The sequence below is a fragment of the Thunnus maccoyii genome, chromosome 17 (assembly GCF_910596095.1).
Source record: "Thunnus maccoyii chromosome 17, fThuMac1.1, whole genome shotgun sequence".
Taxonomy (NCBI): domain Eukaryota; kingdom Metazoa; phylum Chordata; class Actinopteri; order Scombriformes; family Scombridae; genus Thunnus; species Thunnus maccoyii.
The window spans coordinates 740,699-760,000 of NC_056549.1; the positions used below are offsets into that span (position 1 = coordinate 740,699).

General features: G+C 38.1%; 2 protein-coding genes and 1 long non-coding RNA gene across 3 annotated transcripts in view; all 3 read right to left on the minus strand.

Annotated features, from left to right (window-relative positions):
- Window positions 1-2,002, minus strand: part of LOC121881889 (NLR family CARD domain-containing protein 3-like) — an 87,723-nt gene extending 85,721 nt beyond the window's left edge. Inside the window, exons 1-2 of the mRNA XM_042389695.1 lie at window positions 1,805-2,002; window positions 381-483 (exon numbers count right to left, since the gene is read on the minus strand). Coding sequence (XP_042245629.1) covers window positions 381-483; window positions 1,805-1,872 — 171 coding nt within the window. The 5' untranslated portion in view covers window positions 1,873-2,002. The remainder of the gene's footprint in view (window positions 1-380; window positions 484-1,804) is intronic.
- Window positions 2,003-2,111: 109 nt separating this feature from the next.
- On the minus strand, window positions 2,112-5,709 carry LOC121881964. Its single transcript, XR_006091969.1, has 3 exons — window positions 5,622-5,709; window positions 2,438-2,485; window positions 2,112-2,132 (listed from the first exon to the last, which is right to left on the minus strand). It is a non-coding gene; the product is annotated as an uncharacterized LOC121881964 (long non-coding RNA).
- A 13,263-nt stretch (window positions 5,710-18,972) lies between these two features.
- Window positions 18,973-19,302, minus strand: part of LOC121881888 (NLR family CARD domain-containing protein 3-like) — a 17,642-nt gene continuing 17,312 nt past the window's right edge. Inside the window, exon 10 of the mRNA XM_042389694.1 lies at window positions 18,973-19,302. This exon is cut by the window's right edge and continues 841 nt beyond it. The gene's annotated coding sequence lies outside the window, so the exon portion shown is untranslated.

Genomic DNA, 19,302 nt, shown 5'->3' on the forward strand with positions numbered 1-19,302 from the left:
AGAACCTCTGAGCTCTGCTGATGAACTCTGTGAAGAAAAGATGAAGTCTTAGAATAAATAATGACATCAGTGTTAAAGGTGTTGTGTTCTATCACAGTGGATCCACGTAAAACACTTGGCTGTGATGTCTTACCTTTCATCATTTGTCTCTGTAAAGACTTTGTACCTCTGTTTTAAAAAGTGTTATACAGATAAAGTTTGTGGTTTTCAAGAAAGCGTATGTATGAGGAGTGTGTGTATTTGTAGTTATGAGAACCTTGTGTGTAAAAACAGTATTAGTCACTAAGGTCAAGAATTAATTTTTACATCCATGATATGTCTTCTTATGAGAGTTGGATAATAACAGACACAAACATTTTACAGTCTGACCTCTGATCAGTAGACTGATGTCCATGTTTGAAGGTAATAGGTCGACCCATAGACCAGTCACTCTTCATGGACACACCGCTGGGTTCAGGAGAATCTGGTCTCTGCTGATGGATCCTGATGGAAACAGAGAAATGATAAAAACAAGTGTAACTTACAGTGTTGATCCTGAACATTGTTGTGTTGGTGTGTAGTTTTGTGTCGGTGAACTTGAGCTTCCTGCTCAGATTCACATACAGCTGCTAGTTTAGTTGCTTCCTGCTGCTGCAGAATCACCATCCTGGTGGTGTGAGGCTCATTGATGCCTGTCTGCAGCTTCTCCTGGACTATTTGGCATCTGTCCTGATCTGGGCCTTGTCATAGTAAATGGTGTCTGATCCTGCTTCAACTATCACTACTGTCCCCATAAACCTCAATCAAGATTCAGAGTCTTCCACAGCTACCTTCCTAACTGAAGAGTTAAACAATTCAAATTGTTAGATTATTAACAAGAAGCTGTACTTTTGATTGTCTTTTACTGTTTTATTTATCTTAATAACGTACTGTTGCACATCAGTATTGACTCAGTGTGTTTCTGTAAAAAGATCACATGTCTTGTATTAACTCAGATACTTAATGTGTTTGCTGTGTGTTTGCTTATATATCATTTATAATCAAGATTATCTTGAAAGTGACATGTTTTTAAAACGTTTAACACACGTCCGGGTCAGACAGGACGTCAGCTGGTAGATCATATAGTAGATCATATTAAGTTGTTAATCTCAGCATATAGCAGAATGTACACTGTATACAGAAACATTAGCAGAGTAGTTAAATAGTCCCGTTGATGATGGTAAAGACATATTTTGACGTTGCTGGAACATCCAGGTAACATCACGGATAGCAGCACAACTTTCATTGTGGAACTATTTTTGATTCATTACTTCTTAATTAAGTTTTGCTGGGATAGTATAATCAAGCTGCAATAGAATTTCACAGAAACATGTAAATATGTTGCACATATGCAGATGAGAACAACTTTATCGTGAGTTCAGCTTCGTTAAAACACAGTTGAGGTGATCACAGAGAGCAGGACGATCAGAACAGGTTTAACATCAAACAGGAACAGTTTGCCAGTCTGTTCCCTCGGTTCAGTCTGTTAGTGCAGATTTCCACATCAATATTCTTTTTCTACCAATTGACCCCTGGGGGCCTCTGTAGTTTGTGCATTGAGGATAACTCTAGTTTATTACAAGATCCTTGTGGTATTTTGACCAAAGCATACAGCATACATTTTATTATTATTTGTGTTAACTTGTGGAAAAGGGTATAATATGGCCCCTTTAAAATCTAAAAAAAAAAAGACCTGTAGATAAAATAATGCTGAAAAGAATTTTACATTTTAATGCTGATAACAGCTGCGTTAGGAAGAGAAAATCAATGACTGCTCTATTCTTACCATCGATCAGCTGAGGGGTGTTCATGTTTGAAGGTAATAGGTCGAACCATAGACCAGTCACTCTTCATGGACACACAGCTGGGTTCAGGTCCAGATCCAGCAGAGTCTGGTCTGTTCAGCTGCTCTGGGCTTCAACACAACACACACAGAGCTTTGAGTGTGAATAATGATGGTGGAGTGATGTGAGTGGAGAACAGTGATGGACAGTTAGAGATCCTCATCTCACCTCTGAGCTTTGGTCTGGCTGTCATGTTCCCCACACAGAGAGCTTTTAGAGGGAGGGACTCCCTCCTCTCTGTCCTCACACTGATCCATAGCAGAGAAACACCTTCACACAAACACAACAACAAGCTCATTCATTACAACAAGCTGCATATCACAGAGCCACACTGCTGTCTATCACACTGTCATTCTTTATTCTACCACCAGATGGAGCCAAAGTCAGTAATTACTTTAAGATTTCCACTGTGGATACATGTTGAAGAAACTGCATTAACTATATTCCTTTTTATACAGTTGTATTTTTGTCCACTAGAGACTCATATGCAGCAAGTTATAGTTCACTTCTGTTCAAAAACTGATGACATGATATATTTTTATTCAGCTGTGTGGCAGAAAGAAGAAAATACTCACCAGGTGAATTCAGATCCACATCTGGTCACAGAGTCGTTCTACCTTCACCTGTAGAGGAAACACAGAGAGAAGCTGCAGCTGATTCTCCTTCATCAGTCCTTCATCATCAATCTGAGGACGCTGTCACTCTCTCATAACTTCACAGTCAAAGTCCAAAACCATAAAGATGATATTAAACCAGTGAACCTTGCAGCAGAGTTCAGCTCCAAACACACAGGAGGAACCTGCCAAGACTCTCTGTGAGGACATTAAACAATCTCACAGTGCCGCAGTATTCTGATTTACCTGGAAACTGATGTTCATCTGTCCACAAACTAATGTCATTGTTGTCTGTCTGATGTAAACAGAACAACAAAGAACTGAACTTGTGTTCTGTGTGATCAACATCATCTGTATATTTTTACCTTTACATGCACACTACTGCCTGTTGTGCCTGATTTCAATCATGTCCAGGATATGATATGTAACATAATCAGGTTATTGATCTCTGTATGATTCTAACATTATCCAGGTTATTGATTAACTGATTCCTCCACATTTGAGACAGTCTCTGTTTTTTCTCTACAGCTGCAGGTATCTGATGACACTCATCCTTGTTTTATGATTTAATATTTATTTTAATTCTAATGTTTCCTTCATTATACAACTTACTGTGCACAATCATTAAAACAGTATAGATGTTTTACAGCTGAATGCTTGTGCATTAAAAGAATATATAACTATAATTGTATATTGTGTATAGTGTCCTGTAGTATTTTCTATAATCTCTACAGGATGTCAGTGTTAATCTGTTTACACAGGATTTAGACAGATACTCGTTAATCTCAGCATTCATGAAGTACTGAAGTTTTCCACCAACAGCAGCTGTTTAGAGGTTTGGTTCACCTGCAAAATGTCACTAAAATGGAAGCAAAACGACGCTGCTGCATCGCTGCTGCTGCTGTCATATCAATAATATATATTATATATATACAGTTTTCTAATATTATATATTGTTGATTCACTGATTCACATCGCTGTCTCTTCAGGGGTTTTAAAGGAGCACAGAGAGGCATTTTTGACATCTGTCATTACAGGATCAAACATCTGGATTTATAGATGACATCATCAAAATGCCTTCATTTGATTGGCTCAGAAAATCAATTATTTTACTTTAATTTCAGGACGTAGATCATTGTTTATCATCAGGTTATCTTTTGTTGAACCTGCATGACTCCAGTTGAGGACACATATCGTTCATATGCTGGTTATGTGTTATCCATGTGGAGAATATTATGATGTTTGCTTAGAACAATAACCTGGTTCTCATTCATGATTCTGACATAATGAGGTTGTTTATTAAGTATCAGCCAGAAGTTTCTGCCTTTAGTCTCCTCTCAGTATCAGCTGTTTACTGCATTGGACACCAGTGACTGACTTTAAAAGTAGACTGAGTGGCATTAATTGTAAAATTATAAAATTAATTAAAAATTATAAAATATTTCCTCTTCTTCCTCTTTGGTGCCGTTCCAGCTGGCTTGTTTATGCCTAAAAACAGTCCTGACTGTACGTGTCACACTCAGGGCCATGATGAGTTTCCAACAATCATTTATTGAATAAACATAAAGTTACTGATGCAATAAAAATAAATATCACTGCAGACAATAGTTGTCAGTTATCATATTTATGATTTCTTCTTAATCTTAAGTTGCCATGTTTTTGCCTTTTAGTCAGTCTTGGATAATAAGGAAGTTAGTTCAGAAGATTATATGGTTGAATTAACAAAAGCTTGAACCTTGATGTTTCACATCATCATCATCATCATCATCATCATCAGAACGAGAGTGAACATGTAAAATCTGTCAAACTAAACAGTTTTATTTGCTGCTGCAGCTCTCAGCCTGCTTAAATAACTGAATATCATCAGTGAAAAGATGATTTCAACAGTATTTCTGTGACTAAAACATTATCAGAGATTTTCAACTGTAACATATTTTATGATTTTTTATTACAGTTAATCACTAACAAGGTGACCTATGAACAGTGAATGTTCCTCACTAACTTAATGACACAGTTATAAAGTTATAATAACTGTAAACATGTTTGTAAGTTTAAAGGTGAGTGAAGGAAGTGACTCTTCATACTGTCATGAAACTTCGCTAACGATTAAATTAATGGAACACGTAACTCCTGACTTCAAGAAAAGGTTTTAAAAAACAAACTTAAAACAGTTTGAAACAGTTTGAGTTGATTTTATGTAAAATCTGTCAGTAAATAATCACATCACTTTGTACAGTCAGTCAGTGTTGAAAGCTGATCAAACTGTTTATTGATCAGATTGGTCTGATATCAAAGCATTGCTAGCTAGCGATACTGTTGCTAATGCTAGTTATAGCAGATTTTTACTGTTTTATGATCAATAAATTAACTGACTGCAAAACATTTATTTAAACAACACAGTTTACTTTAAATGACCAAAACTAAACAGAACTAACTCGCATATTTTGATCATTTTATTTAGTTAACATGTAAAAATCAGTGTCATTGTACCTTTAACCCTTTAACAGCCAGTGACAGTTGTGTTCTGTACTTTATACAGTTGTGCTCATAAGTTTACATACCCTGGTAGAATTTGTGAAATATCGGTCATATTTTGGAAAAAATCACTGATCATGCTGAAAACTTTTCTTTTATTTGGGGTCATTTATTATCACATAATTGTATTTGCCCTTTTTAAATCATAATGATAACTGAAATTACCAAAATGGTCCTGATCAAAAGTTTACATCCCCTTGAATGTTTGACCTGATAATAAACACACAGGTTTAAATGGCTATGAAGGGTAAGTTTCCACACCTGTAATTAGTGTCTGTGTATAAATAGTCAGTGAGTTTCTGCACATTTCATCCAGAGCTGCTCTGACTTTACTGGATACTGAGCCACGAGGAAAACAAAAGAAAAGATAGTTGAACTTTATAAACCAGGAAAAGGATATAAAAAGATACCCAGAGATTTGAAAATGCCAATCAGTGGAAATGAAGCTGATACCAAACCACAGTCAGGTAGAACAACAAAGATTTCAGCTACAACTGCCAGAAAAACTGTTCAGGTTGCAAAGAAAATCATCATAACTCATCACTATAACAACCTCTACTGGTATCACATCATTTAACACAAACATGATGAAAACTGTTGGTTACGTTACCTTTAGATGCTGAAAATCATCTGAATCAAGCTGATGAGTGAAGATGAAATTAATCAGCAGCTTCAACAGGAAACCAACCAGAAGAAGAACAAACATGTAACTGACAGCAGGAAGATTTTAAGGTCTGTTGATTCTCAAACAGTCTCAACTATCTGTATTAATCTTTAACCTGAAGTGTCTTTAAGGAAATCTGATAACAGAACAGCAGCTCTGAACTTTGGAACAAAGAATCTGGAACAAAAGTCAAATATTTACATTTTGAATCTTTATCAGTTGGATCATAAAGTCTGATGTTTGTCTTTTATTCCAACAAGGAAATAAAAAGTGTTGAGATGCATTAATGCAGTCTGTTGTATCTCTGTGATATGTGCAAAAATAAATTGTTCTTTCTGTTCTTCATTATTATGATTCATTATTATAACATCTGTGTCCTCAGACACACTGGAGACAAACATTAAACTCTGTTTAACCAGTAAAACCATTGAAATGAAAAACCTCTTTTTAAGAGTCCTGGCTGAGAGCAGCAGCAACAACGATGATTACAGACAAACAACATAAAACACATAACACATAAATATATCATGTCTCATAAATACATCACAATAATAGAGTGAAAACACTGCAGTACAGTCATATAAAATATTACATCCTGAAGAAAACAACCCAGCAGCTGTCTGGATAAAACTAAGAGAAATAAAATGAATAAAATCAACCTGAAACAACGACTCAATGAGACACATTCAGCTGTAAAATTCCTCTAAAACAGCAACACACAGATTGTGCAGCAATTATTTTAATTCCTGAGGAGGAAACAAGTTTTACTGTTTGAAAATCAAGTTGCAGAAGATTCATACACATAAAATAATAAATTAATAAATATGAGTCCTGGGAACAAAGAGCAGCTGTAACCCAAGAATGACTTTATAGAGGTTAAAGAGGAGCAGCCGACCCGGGTATAGAGCTCCATGATATACAGTATCCAGGGAATCTATACTGAGAAGTTGCATGTATGTACAGTTCATCCCGACAGCTAAACAAAGGAAGGAAAACATCCAGTCATGTCATGAGTCATCAAGGATAGAGTGTTTATAAGACAATAAAAACAACAGCAGGGATCCACTAGTTTCTTCTTAGAATATGTTAATACCATAAAACCTTTTTTAGCATCAACACGAGTTTTACGTCATGCAGAGGTTTTTGGACAGTGTTTAAAGTGAATTAAGTTTGGTGCAGTGCAGTAAATAACAGCATATCTGTGTAAAAATATTGACAAAGAGAGTTTATATAAATACAGAATAACAGCGGTCCCAGGACTGATCCTTGAGGAACACCGTTAGAAACTAGAAGCCGTCAGTTTGGACTCACTGACAGATAACTGTCATCACTGTCTGGTTCAGTGAGCAGTTCATGTCAGAGAAGCAGACGCCAAACCTGCTAAATGTAATTATGGAAATCACAAACCTCCTTAATACCACATGGTGAAAAGTACATTTACTCAAGTATTCTTCATCTCAGGGCTCTTTCTACATAGAGCAGGTCTAGACTGAACTCTTTAATTTACAGAGACCCAACATTCCTCCATCAGCAGCAGGAAAACCTCCGTTTTTCCTCCAGCGGTAAGAGAAAACTACCACCATTGCCAATACCAACATTCTTAATTAGACAAAAGGATGAAAATAAGGCACAAAGGAGGTTTGAATTTGAACCCAAATCACTAAATCCAAGATGTCTGAGATGAAATATGTATTCTAACAAAAGCAGGACACGTCATCCTTCAGAGAAGTTTTTATAACTTATATTCTGAGACTAAAAACATGTTGAGTTGATCAGTTTGAACCTGTTAGAAAAGCAGCCGGTCGATGACTGAAAGTTGATGGAAACATGCAGACCAGCAGAGATCTGATGTTGTGTTTGAGTTCAGTGATGTTTTCAATTGATCAGGTTTTTAATATTTATATGTTCACCTGCTGCTCGCCGTCCCATAATCCTCTGGGATCTGACGTTTCATTTCATCATGGATCTGTCTATCGATCATCTCCTCTTTCAGTGGTTCAGTCTCTCCTGATTTGACTCCGCCCCCTGGTCAGGAGGTGGGGCTACAGGTGAGCTGGTCCCGCCCCCTCCCTTCTTCACAGTGATTGGCTGAGAATGAAAGAGCCACATCATCAGGAGGATTTAACTCGGCCCATCAGCGGCTCTGCTGGCTCCGCCTCCTCTGCAGGTACACACACCTGTTTTTTTACTGAGGGATGAAGATAAGTTGTTGGGATGTTTCTATAGTGTTGTGATGACCTCACCTGTCACCTGGGCATTATGGTCCTCTGTGATGTCACTGCTGACATCATCAGGAGGCCAGCGCAGCTCGCTGCTCTCCACTTCACCTGCGTCTGTCGGCTCCACCATGATGGACTGCAGATGCCTGGAGAGTTTTGGAAAACACTCAACAGGGTCTGGAAACACCTGGAGAGGAAGAAGAAGAGTTTATTGAAGGGAGAGTCCACCCAAAATCTATGTGTGTGTGTGTGTGTGTGTGTGTGCGTGTGTGTGTGCGTGTGTGTGTGTGTGTGTGTGTGTGTGTGTGTGTGTGTGTGTGTGTGTGTGTCACTTCTGTCATCTCAGCCAATCACGGTGCCCTCTGCTGGATACACCAGAATATTACCACACACACACACACACACACACACACACACACACACACACACAGAAGAACATGTGTGTTTGTGTTGCAAGTCAGTCACCATGGTAACACAACATGAAGTCACACTAACAGACTCCATTAAACTGGATGCTGCCTGAAGTTTTTAATTAACATTGATTTTTTTCTTATTAGTTTATGCATGGTCTTGCACCAGTCTGTCTATCAGAAATGCTTTTATTAACCAGTGAGGCCTCTCAGATCCTCAGCAGTTTGTTTTTATTTATATTCTGCAAAAGCTCTTTAAGCCGTGTCCTGTTTTAAGCCAGTGAGGCAACATGCACAATACGAGGGCCCTGAAACCTGCACACAGAAATGAAATGCAGCCATGATTCATGTTATTACACCTGTGCTCTTCCCAGTATGACACGTTAAAATGTCTGCTGTGAAAAATGTCTGTTACTGTCAGGAATTAGGAGGCAGATATAGTTTTGATCTCTGAGGTTAGGGACAGGAACTGGCTGTAACTTTATGAATCCTCTGTTGACTAGTTCAACGTAGCAGCCTGAAGGGCTTCCTTCCATCTTTATATATCAGATCCTATGAAGGAGACGCCCCCCAAAATGGAAGACAAAGCTTTGCTGCTGTGACGGACGGGACGCTGTGTGATAACGGTTTGCTTTCCCTTGTCTGAAAAAATCAAGAAATGCAGCTTCTCTGTAGAAAACTGCAGCTGGTGTGGATGCACAGAAACTGTCCAAAACAAAGCTGTCGTTTATATCCAATGATTCAGTCAGTAAGAACAAATGCATTTTGAATGGCGACAATATAACTTTAAGAACCACTATGTAGAACTGCTTCCATTTCGCACAAGCTGAACAAATTTAGTCAAAGCTACAAAAGAAGTTGCAGCTGCTCGCGCCGCAGTAGTACGTGGGTAATATACAAACGCATATTGATTAACTTTGTGCTTTGATAATCTGTTGTTGCGTTGCATTTGAACAGATTATAGATTGTGTCTTTTTTGCGAAGGTCGTCTCAGTTTTTATGTCTGTATTTATGAAGCGAAAGTCGTAGCTATCTGCCCATCAGAAGGTCCTGAGCTGCTTCGATGCTTCGGCCTTACAGACACACTCGTCTTGTAAAAGTTAAAAAGATGTAATGTTATATTTTATTGAATGTTTCTGAGTGACAGTCAGGCTCGTTTTCATTTGCCATCTCGCTGTGATTGTGTGTAACTGTGAAACTGCTTCAGCTTCACTGTAGCTGAATGTTGAAAGTTTTCTGTGAAACGTCTGTTGAACTCAAACAAATCAGCACAACGTGACAGAAGGAATCCGCCGGTCTAACATGGGTCCTTAAACGCATCGCCTCTCTGAATCACAATGAATGAACCACGACAAACATGACAATCTGCTCTCTGATGGATAAAACAATGACATGTTTGTTTGTTTGTCATGTTGTGTTGAACTCTGATCAGTCACATCTGATATCACAAACTTTAAAACACGAGTTGCAGAGGCCTGAGAATGAAAAACGCTTCCGTAGTTTTCTACTCATACGTCATAAAAATCCACCACATGTAAAACCTGTAGTCAGCACAACGACACACAGATGAGACAAAGCTGCAGTGTTTACACATCATTCTGCTTCAGAACAACTACATGGACTTTACACGTCATTTTCTTGGGTTTGAACCAACAAACGGAGGCAGTTTGATGCTGGATCATTCTTAGTCTGGGCTTAGTTCTGAATTTCTCAACTAGACTAATTTAACTCTTTACTGGAATTGACAGGAACTCTTTATAAGCTGGTTAGTAAGTATTTACTGTCACAGCCTCTAAATGTTGGAGCAGATTGTGTAAAAGATTAGCTGATTGTTTTTGACCCTTGAATTTCTTGTAAAAACCTTCCTCTATAAACATGCTTAAAACCTCTTTTAATTTCCATCACAGTTGTAGAGTTTAGAAAAGAAAAGTTCTATATGAGTAAAATATTTACATCTTTACCTTGAGGGCGCTCTGCCGGCCGCAAAGGGTGAAGATGAGCTGCAGTGTCTGTGAGTCGAGCCGCAGGGCTTTTTAACCCTCAGACTGATCTGTCACCTGCTGTGTGAACAGACTTTCAGCGGGTTCGACCTTTACTTCATAGATCCGTGTGTGTTGTGTGTTTGAGCTGCTGACTGTGTTGTAGTCGACGTATGTTGAGCTGAAGTTTGTTTTACTTCCTTGGTGTGTTAAAGCGCTGAGTGCTGTACAGACCACAAACATTCACTGAAATCATCTTGTTCTTTGTCTTCAGTCACGTCTCACGTCTGTGTGTCCAGCACAGAGCAAAGACCAGAGAACCAGAGGATCTCACTGAAGTGTGGGAGGAACAGGATGTTTCAGACTCTTGTTTTGTAAAGTGCATGTTTCCTGTAGCTTGAGGCAGGTGAGAGTTTGAGGCTAGTTCACCAAATGTGCACTTTTTTCATTTGACAAACACCTTGTGAAAGTGGGTGGAGTTGAGGTTTTTGGGGTTTTATTTTTCGTGCTCTGCAGCCATTGAGAATGTATTGATTTATCGCCTGCCCAGAACACAAACCTGATTGGCTGCTGCTGTGATGATGTAACTGCTGCTGCTACAGGTGAGTGGTCATCTGGGCTACCTGCATTTAGTGTTTTGTTACAGTGCATGCACCTCTGAAACAGACGAGCTGTAGAAACAGGCTGAGTAGACGAAGCAAACCAAACTGTTCATATTTACTCTGTGTGTATCCTGGTATCCAAAAACCTTTTTTATGCATTTGATCATGTGATGGTCCTGCAGTCGACCCGTGTTTCTACTGGAGTAGAACCTGCTGATTTATTTATTGAGTTCAAATGATTTTGATTTGCAGATATCTGGACTCTCATGTGTTCATCATCAACAGGATTTCTTTGTATCACCGTCATTTGTAATAAACTGATTTCATGCACGTCGGTGTCATTTTTACAAAAGCTGAAGGATCTTTATGAGATTTTAAAGAGAAACAGCTGTAAATCCTGTTTACCTCCTATTTACACTGTTTCATGTTTTACAGTCGTCCGTCTCACCTACACAAGATCAGTTTGAGTTGCTAATCTGAAACACGTGTGACGTGTATCTGATGGATGAGATATGCTTGCATGGTAACACTGAACAGCTCCCCGTATACTAACATCCTGGAAATGTTCTGAGTAATTTGCAATTATTCAACGGTTAATTTTTAGGACATTTTACAGAGAGGATGATGCAGTTTGGTACAAATTATAAGAAAAAACTGACAAAAGTGTTTAACTGGTAAGCGTCTACTCATTATATTTGGGTTCATATGTAGTTGTTGATTTGCAAACTTTCTTAATAAATTAGACTCTTAACTATTCTTTAACTAACAGAAATAATCAGTTTTCAGTGTGTAGCTTTGTGTGTCAAACTACATATCAGCATATCAGGCTCTTAAAAACTCTTTAATGAGCACATTTCCTGTTTACGATCAAATGACCTTTTAAAGGAAATGTCCTCAGAATGAATCAACCACCCGAACCACAAACCACCAACTCTGTTTACCCATCGTGTTTACTAAACATCGGTTGGCTCAGTGCGCTGTGGCCGGGGAGCAACGAGCTGTGGTCTCATTTTTTACATTACGTTACAACCTTCATACATTATGTTACTCATTGGCAATAAAATATGATTAATATGTATAAATTGCTTCAAAGTTCTTAGATATAGAACCTTTAAAATTATTCTGATGGTTTAACTTTTTGTTGGTAGAAAAATGAATCAGAACTGGTGAAACTGGAGCCGTCTATGTGCTGTGCAGCCTTCAGATGCACCAATCAAAGATGTTTCTGTGTGTTTTTGTTTTTGCAGACTGACTCTGTAGTATTTTGGCGGGGTGCTGTAGGTGTAGTGCTTCCTGTCCAGATCCAGAATCAGCCTCTCCAGACACTCATCCTGGTCGATCCTGGTGACGGTCTTCTCCTTCAGGAGACCAGAATATAAACTGGAGTCATGTAGTGAAGCTGTCTGACAGCAGGGGGCGCTGCTGCATCCACTGCAGCTGTAACTGAACCAGGTGGTTTATTATAAAGTCAAATTAGTTCATTTATCTAGAAGATTAAAGGTTGATGAAAGAGCAGAGAGCACATTCAGATAAATAAAAAAGAAATAACTACATCTCTAACATGAAGATACAGTACAGCAAACATTTAGTGTATAAAGACTGAAGACTAAAGAGATCGATCTTCAGAATGAGAAGAAACAGAGAAGTTCATTATTCCATCAAAACAAAAATAATTTTCCTTTCTGAAAGATGTTCAAAATTTCACTTTAATTTTTAGTTATTTTTAGTACACATGAACCTACTTTGGATGATTTATCCACTTTTGGAAAAATTAGAAATGTGAAGAAGAAGAAGCAAACCTCCATCAAAAATACATCCAACTATATCAGTCAGTTTATCACTTCTGCCAGTTTTAGTTTTTATGATCCATATTAATAATTAATATCATACTTTTCATTGGTTTGTGATATTAATGTTCCTAATACACCATGTTTTACCTGATGTTATTCTCCACTTTTGTCTTAAAAAGTATTTCAGCAGACTTTTTCAAATCTAGCATGAATACAGACTGCTGCTGTATTTACATTCAAAGTCAATCAGCCACTGGAGCACCAAAATATGACTTCATGTTTATTTATCATCATATCTGCACATTCAACCTCATCATAGAGTTCGGTTTCATTCCTTCAAATAAACTATAAAGACATTTTCTGAGTGAGAGACAACAAACAGAAACAGCTCTTTGATTATCTACAATGAGCCAAAATGATGTCTTTACCAAAAGTCCATTAAACAATATCTTTATATCAGAACATCTACTGCTTCTGATATTTTGTGCTTATGGGTGGGTGCTACCGATGATTCCCTTTAGGACACCGACTCTATGGGGGGGGGGGGGGGGGGGGGGGGCTGCTGATGAGCACTGTGTCAGTTATTGTGTCTACCCATGCTGTCTTTGCTGTCTTTGAGGGGTCAGAGGAGCTGATTTATCCAACCAGATGTGGAGCAGCTGGGCCCAGTGCTCTACAGGATATAAAAGTCCCAGCTTCCAGCGTGGCTCGGTCTACTGTCTCTTCCCCTCCAACAACCGCAGCTTTTTGTTTTGCTCAGCCTTTGTTTTACTTTTATTCCACAACACCTTACTCATTACTGATCCCACTGACTAACAACTCACACAACAAGTTACTTCACAGTTTATTTTCTTTGCTACAATAAATAACTTGTATTTATTGGTGTTTGGTGTGTTTTCCTGTTTTGGTCATGGCCTATGGGCTGGGTTATGACAATGACAAATATGGCAATTTGATTTTAAATGTACTTTTTCACACAGCTCCCTCTGGAGCCACAATAGCTTTATACTTTTTATACATAGAACACATGGAAACAATCACTAGAGGTGTCCTTTAATCATTTTAATGTCCTACACATTTTATATCTGTGTGTCCTGTGATACACAGATATATAAATAAGGGACAGTTTTATCACTGAGCCACAAACACAAACAGCAGGCTGGAATATGAACTTTCTAGGACAGAGTTCAAAGGTCACAGTGGAGACAAACACAGAACGACGGTCTGATAAACAGAGTTTTCATGTTTTCTGCAGGCTGATGAGAGTTTTTGCATAAAACTGCAGTGGAATCACACAGGAGGTTGATATGAAAGCTCACAGGTGTCTGAAGAGATGCCTGAAGTTTACTGGAGCAAAGAAAAGCTCAGTTAGGCATCGAGGGCCGAAGCCTGAGTGGAGCTGAGATCAGTTTTAGACCAAAACATTTGTCATGAATCAAAGCTCATAGCTGCAAAAACCCCCCAAACCCCCAAAAAACACCAAAAACACCAAAACCCCCAAAAACCACAAAAACCCTCAAAACACCAAAACACCAAAAACACCAAAAAAACCCCAAAACACCAAAAACACACCACAATTACCAGCAGAAACACCCTGTAACTGCTGCTGTAACGTCCGCAGGTTCGGCAGATCAAACTTCATCTACTGTTCAGAGCTCAGAGTCCCTTTAAACCAACCAACCACACACACACACACACACACACACACACACACACACACACACACACACACACACACACACACACACACACTGTGTCCTCTGTCCTCTTCCTCAGACAGAGGACACAGAGACACTGAGGAACCAAATAACCCAAACCCAAACCCAGCACACAGAGGCTGAGTGAATGTGGTGTTGAAGGTGTGGAGGTGGATCAGTGTGTCAGAGGAGACTCTGTAGAAGGACAGAGTGCCAGCAGGACAGTCCACATACACTGCTACTCTGTTAGAGACAGAGGAGGAGGAGGAGGAAGAGGAGGAGGAAGAGGGGATGGATGTTTTTTTCTTATTGTGCCAGACAGAGTAACCATCATCAGAGCAGTTCAGACTCCAGGACTGATCATTCCATCCAAACACACAGTCAACACTGTTTCCTTTCCTTCTGATTCCTCTGTAAGTCACTGATATACGAACGTCTCCTCTCCACTCGACCTCCCAGTAACAGCAACCAGTCAGACCATTTCTACACAGCAGCTGATAGTAGCACTCAAATCTGTCTGGATGATCAGGATATGACTGATACTCTCCCACATGTGTCACCTTCCTGTTGTTGAAAGACAGTTTGAGGTTTCTGTTTAAAGTGTTTGTGTCCAGTGTGAGTTCACAGAAATCTGATGAAGAGAAGAAGAAACAACTCAGCAGCAGTTTATCATCTGACACACCCGATGGATTTATTCTCAAGTTTAATGACACATTTTGTCAGTAATGTTTTAATGAATAAATACCACAAAGACCAACTTTGTATTTAAAGAGAAACTGACTGTGTGCTGTTTAGTTGTCATGAATCAAATTAAATCCACACTTACACTTCTTCAGATAAAGTCTTGACCTGAGCTCTCTACCATGGTCCAACCTGGAGGAAGAAACACAGTCAGAATGATTTTCTATCCAACATGAGTCCTACATGCTGTTCAACATGAGGCAGTGTTCCTCAGTTTGTCAGAGTGACACAGAGACAGGCTGCAACTCATCTCTCCATACCTGAGAGTGTCCAGTTTCCAGTGTGGATCCTCCAGTCCAGCAGACAGCAGCTTCTCTCCTGAATCTCCTGGATGATTGTAGCTCACAACCAGCTCTCTCAGATGGGAGGGGTTGGAGCTCAGAGCTGAGACCAGAGAAGCACAGCCTTCCTCTGTGATCAGACATCCTGACAGACTGGAATTCAGAAAATAAAGTTAACTCAGTGTTTTAGAAAATCATGTTAGGAGGAAAATCCTACAGATTTTGACCATCTTCACTAACATGAACCAGGATGTTTAACAAACATCTGAATCCTGACCTGAGAGTTTCCAGTGTGCAGTGTGGACTCTCCAGTCCAGCAAACAGCTGCTTCACTCCTGAATCCTACAGGTTGTTCTTACTCACCTCCAGCTCTCTCAGACTACAGGACTGGGAGCTGAGAACTGAAGACAGAGCTGCACAGCTTCTCTCTGAAAGGTTACAGCCACTCAGCCTGAAAAAAATAGCGATGAACACAAATGTAATGTTTTATTTATCATGTTTAAAATTAAACATATTTCAAGTTGTTCATACATGCAGTGGTTCATCCACCTACAGAGCTTTGTTGGACGCTTTGACCACTGGCAGCAGCCTCAGAAGAGCCTCCTCTGAAGCAGAGTATTTCTTCAGGTCAAACACGTCCAGATCTTTTTCTGATGATAGTAAGATGAAGACCAGAGCTGACCACTGAGCAGGAGACAGTTTATCTGTGGAGAGACTTCCTGAACTCAGGTACTGTTGGATCTCCTCCACTAGAGAACGGTCATTCAGTTCATTCAGACAGTGGAACAGATTGATGATTCTCTCTGCGGACAGATTCTCACTGATCTTCTTCTTGATGTACTCAACTGTTTCCTGATTGGTCTGTGAGCTACGTCCTATCTGTGTCAGCACGCCTCGTAGGAGAGTCTGATTGGTCTGCAGTGAAAGACCCAGGAGGAAGTGGAGGAACAAGTCCAGGTGTCCATTTGGACTCTTTAAGGCCTCGTCCACAGCGCTCTGGTAGAGATGTGTTAGTTTGTCTCTGGACACTTCAGACCACCAGGAGGAAATCAGTTGAGACCACCAGGATGTCGTGTAGTAGTCAGTAGTTCTATTAGAGGAACTGAAACTATTAGAAAACATGAATCCATCAGAGCAGCTGCACTGTGACATAAATAAAGAGGAAACACTTTGATGTGAAGTTAAATAAAGTAAAGAGCTGCATGATTAATATGAGGGGCGTCATGTGACCATCAGAGATATTAGAGGAGAGAATATTACAGTTTATAGTAGGTGAGTCAGGTAAGTTGAGAGAGAGACAGTGAGGAGAGAGAACGAGGGAAAGATTTCTCTGGAACAGGAAGCTTGTGAATGAGATAAATGACCAGTCAGTGGTCTGCAGTGTAAAACATGAAAACTAGACAGTGAGAACAGCTTTTAATCAACAACAGTCAGACTCCCAGGCTGCTTCCCACAGCAGCTCAAAACCAGTTTGTCTCATATAAAAACGAATCTTTGAAGCAAATATATCAAATGATCCCAACTGAAGCCACAGAAAATAAACCATCTCAGAGCCTGATATGATCAATACACTTTATTTTAGGATGCACATTTTATCAAAAGTTATGTATTTTATTTTAAATGCAGCTTCATTCTACTTGAAATGAGAAAAGATTCACTGTTACAGTTGTGAACATCTGTGTTTAATAGACTGTTAGTTTCTTTCATGTTGTTGCTGTTTGAACTCATTCACACCTCAATCAACTGGATTCATGTTTCTATGTGTTGAAGCATCAATCAGCCTGAACAGCTGCTGCACTAATATTATTAACTTTATTAAAGCACATGAACTTTGTTTAGAATACAGATACAAAGATTATTATTATTATTATTAATGATATGAATATACAGGATATAACATGTTGGATTAATAAACTTTAATTTATGATGGGCAGCTGAGTTCTTATGACCAAAGTACAATTAAAAATGAATAAAAAGGATTTAGGTTTTTATTGTTTTATTGGACTTTACAGCAGCCTACTTTCCTTTTCCATTGTATTTATATAACATATCTGTAATCATTCTACAATATTACTCTATAATATAATATTCTATGGTGTTTCTATAATATTAATATTTCTCTGCACTACAGTAACATCACATTGTAAATATCACATATGGTCACATATAGCAACATGATTTCCAGCTGTGATTGTTGGTAAACTCATTAATGTGAGACCTGACGTGTCTGTGATTAGTGGATATCTGATATCTGATCAATGATCAATGATTCTGACCCTGCTGATGTCCTCCTGGATCAATCTCCAGCTCTGATTGCTCACCTGCACCACATCTTCATCATCATCATCATCATCATCATCATCATCATCATCATCATCATCATCATCAGCCTGGAGCCACACACACACTTATCTGATCAATAAATCTATAACAATATGTCTTAATGTAAAACAGTAAAAATACATTATTATTTGTCTGTGTGGACATTTATACACTATTAATACATATATCACTATTCTATTAATATACTAAAACTGAACTATTTTAACTTCATGTTCAAACTATAACAGAATGAATAATAAAGAAAATGTGGAAAATACATTTTTGTAAATAATTTCTTTATACATGTTGTACTTATTGTAAATAAACATGTTGTAAATAAATCATTCTACAATATTACTCTATAATATAATATTCTATGGTGTTTCTATATTAATATTTTATATTGTACCTATTATAAATAAACATGTTGTAAATAAAGTTATTATTATCACTTGCATGATGTTAGTGACATATTTGAATATTTTAACTGTAAAATCTAAACTTCCTGTTATAATTCTATTGAAAATGAAACATGTTTAAATAAATATGAATATTGATGAATTGGGGCCCTGGTGGCCGTGGATATGTCTCCATCACTGGTTCCTAAAATAGAGGAAAGCGGAACTTTAATTATTAGAAACTAAATTAAAGACTTTTAACATGTTTAATTGTAATTTCATTATAATAAGTTAATTACTTTGCTTTTAAATTATACATTGTAAAACTCAAAGTAAAAAAATGTTAAATTTTCTAATTAATAATTGTATTTCTTTGATCTTTAAATGTTTAATGATTCGGCCACATTTAAAAAGGATGTAAAGCTTCAAGAGCTCTGATTATTTTTATAGGTTATATTTTGCTCACATGGTGCGACTTCCCAAACACAGCTGTGTTTCATCAAATCACCACAAACTAACCAACATACAGGAAACTTGGGCCAGATGTTTCAGTACAGGTGAACTCAGTCCTGTTTCCTGAGAAAACGTATTGGACGCCTGACAGACTCTTTTTATTTTTCTCTTTGTTCATTTTATCTTAAACATTAATTAATGATTAAAAACAACAATGTCAAATAAAGAAGGACTGTAAAACATCACAATGTGAGAAATATATGTAACATCTGTAAAGATCGTGTTTGCTGAATTCATTCTGTCATAAATGTTCTAATGAGAGAAAAACACAAGTAGTGTAGTAGAAGTAGAAGTAGTATAACATTACACATCCATGTAAAAAACAAGTGATGTTCTCTGAATAAGTAGTGAATGAATATTTTTATTCAAGTGTAAAACAGCCAAAGCTGCCCAGCAAACATGAGCTTACAAGACAATATTTACATCACCTGCAGAGGCAAGAAAAACTAAAGGAAAGCAACCCATACATGTTATTATATACATACATGTCAGACACATTACATCAGATAGAAACATATGTTGATGTTCATGATTTAACACAAACTGAGCTGATGTCAAACAGACTGGGATGTCTGCTGGACATTTTCAGGAAAAACTTCACTTTAAGATCCTGATAAAATGGAATAACTAACAGCCACTAACAGCTACTAGATGCTGCTCCAAGAAAACTTTACT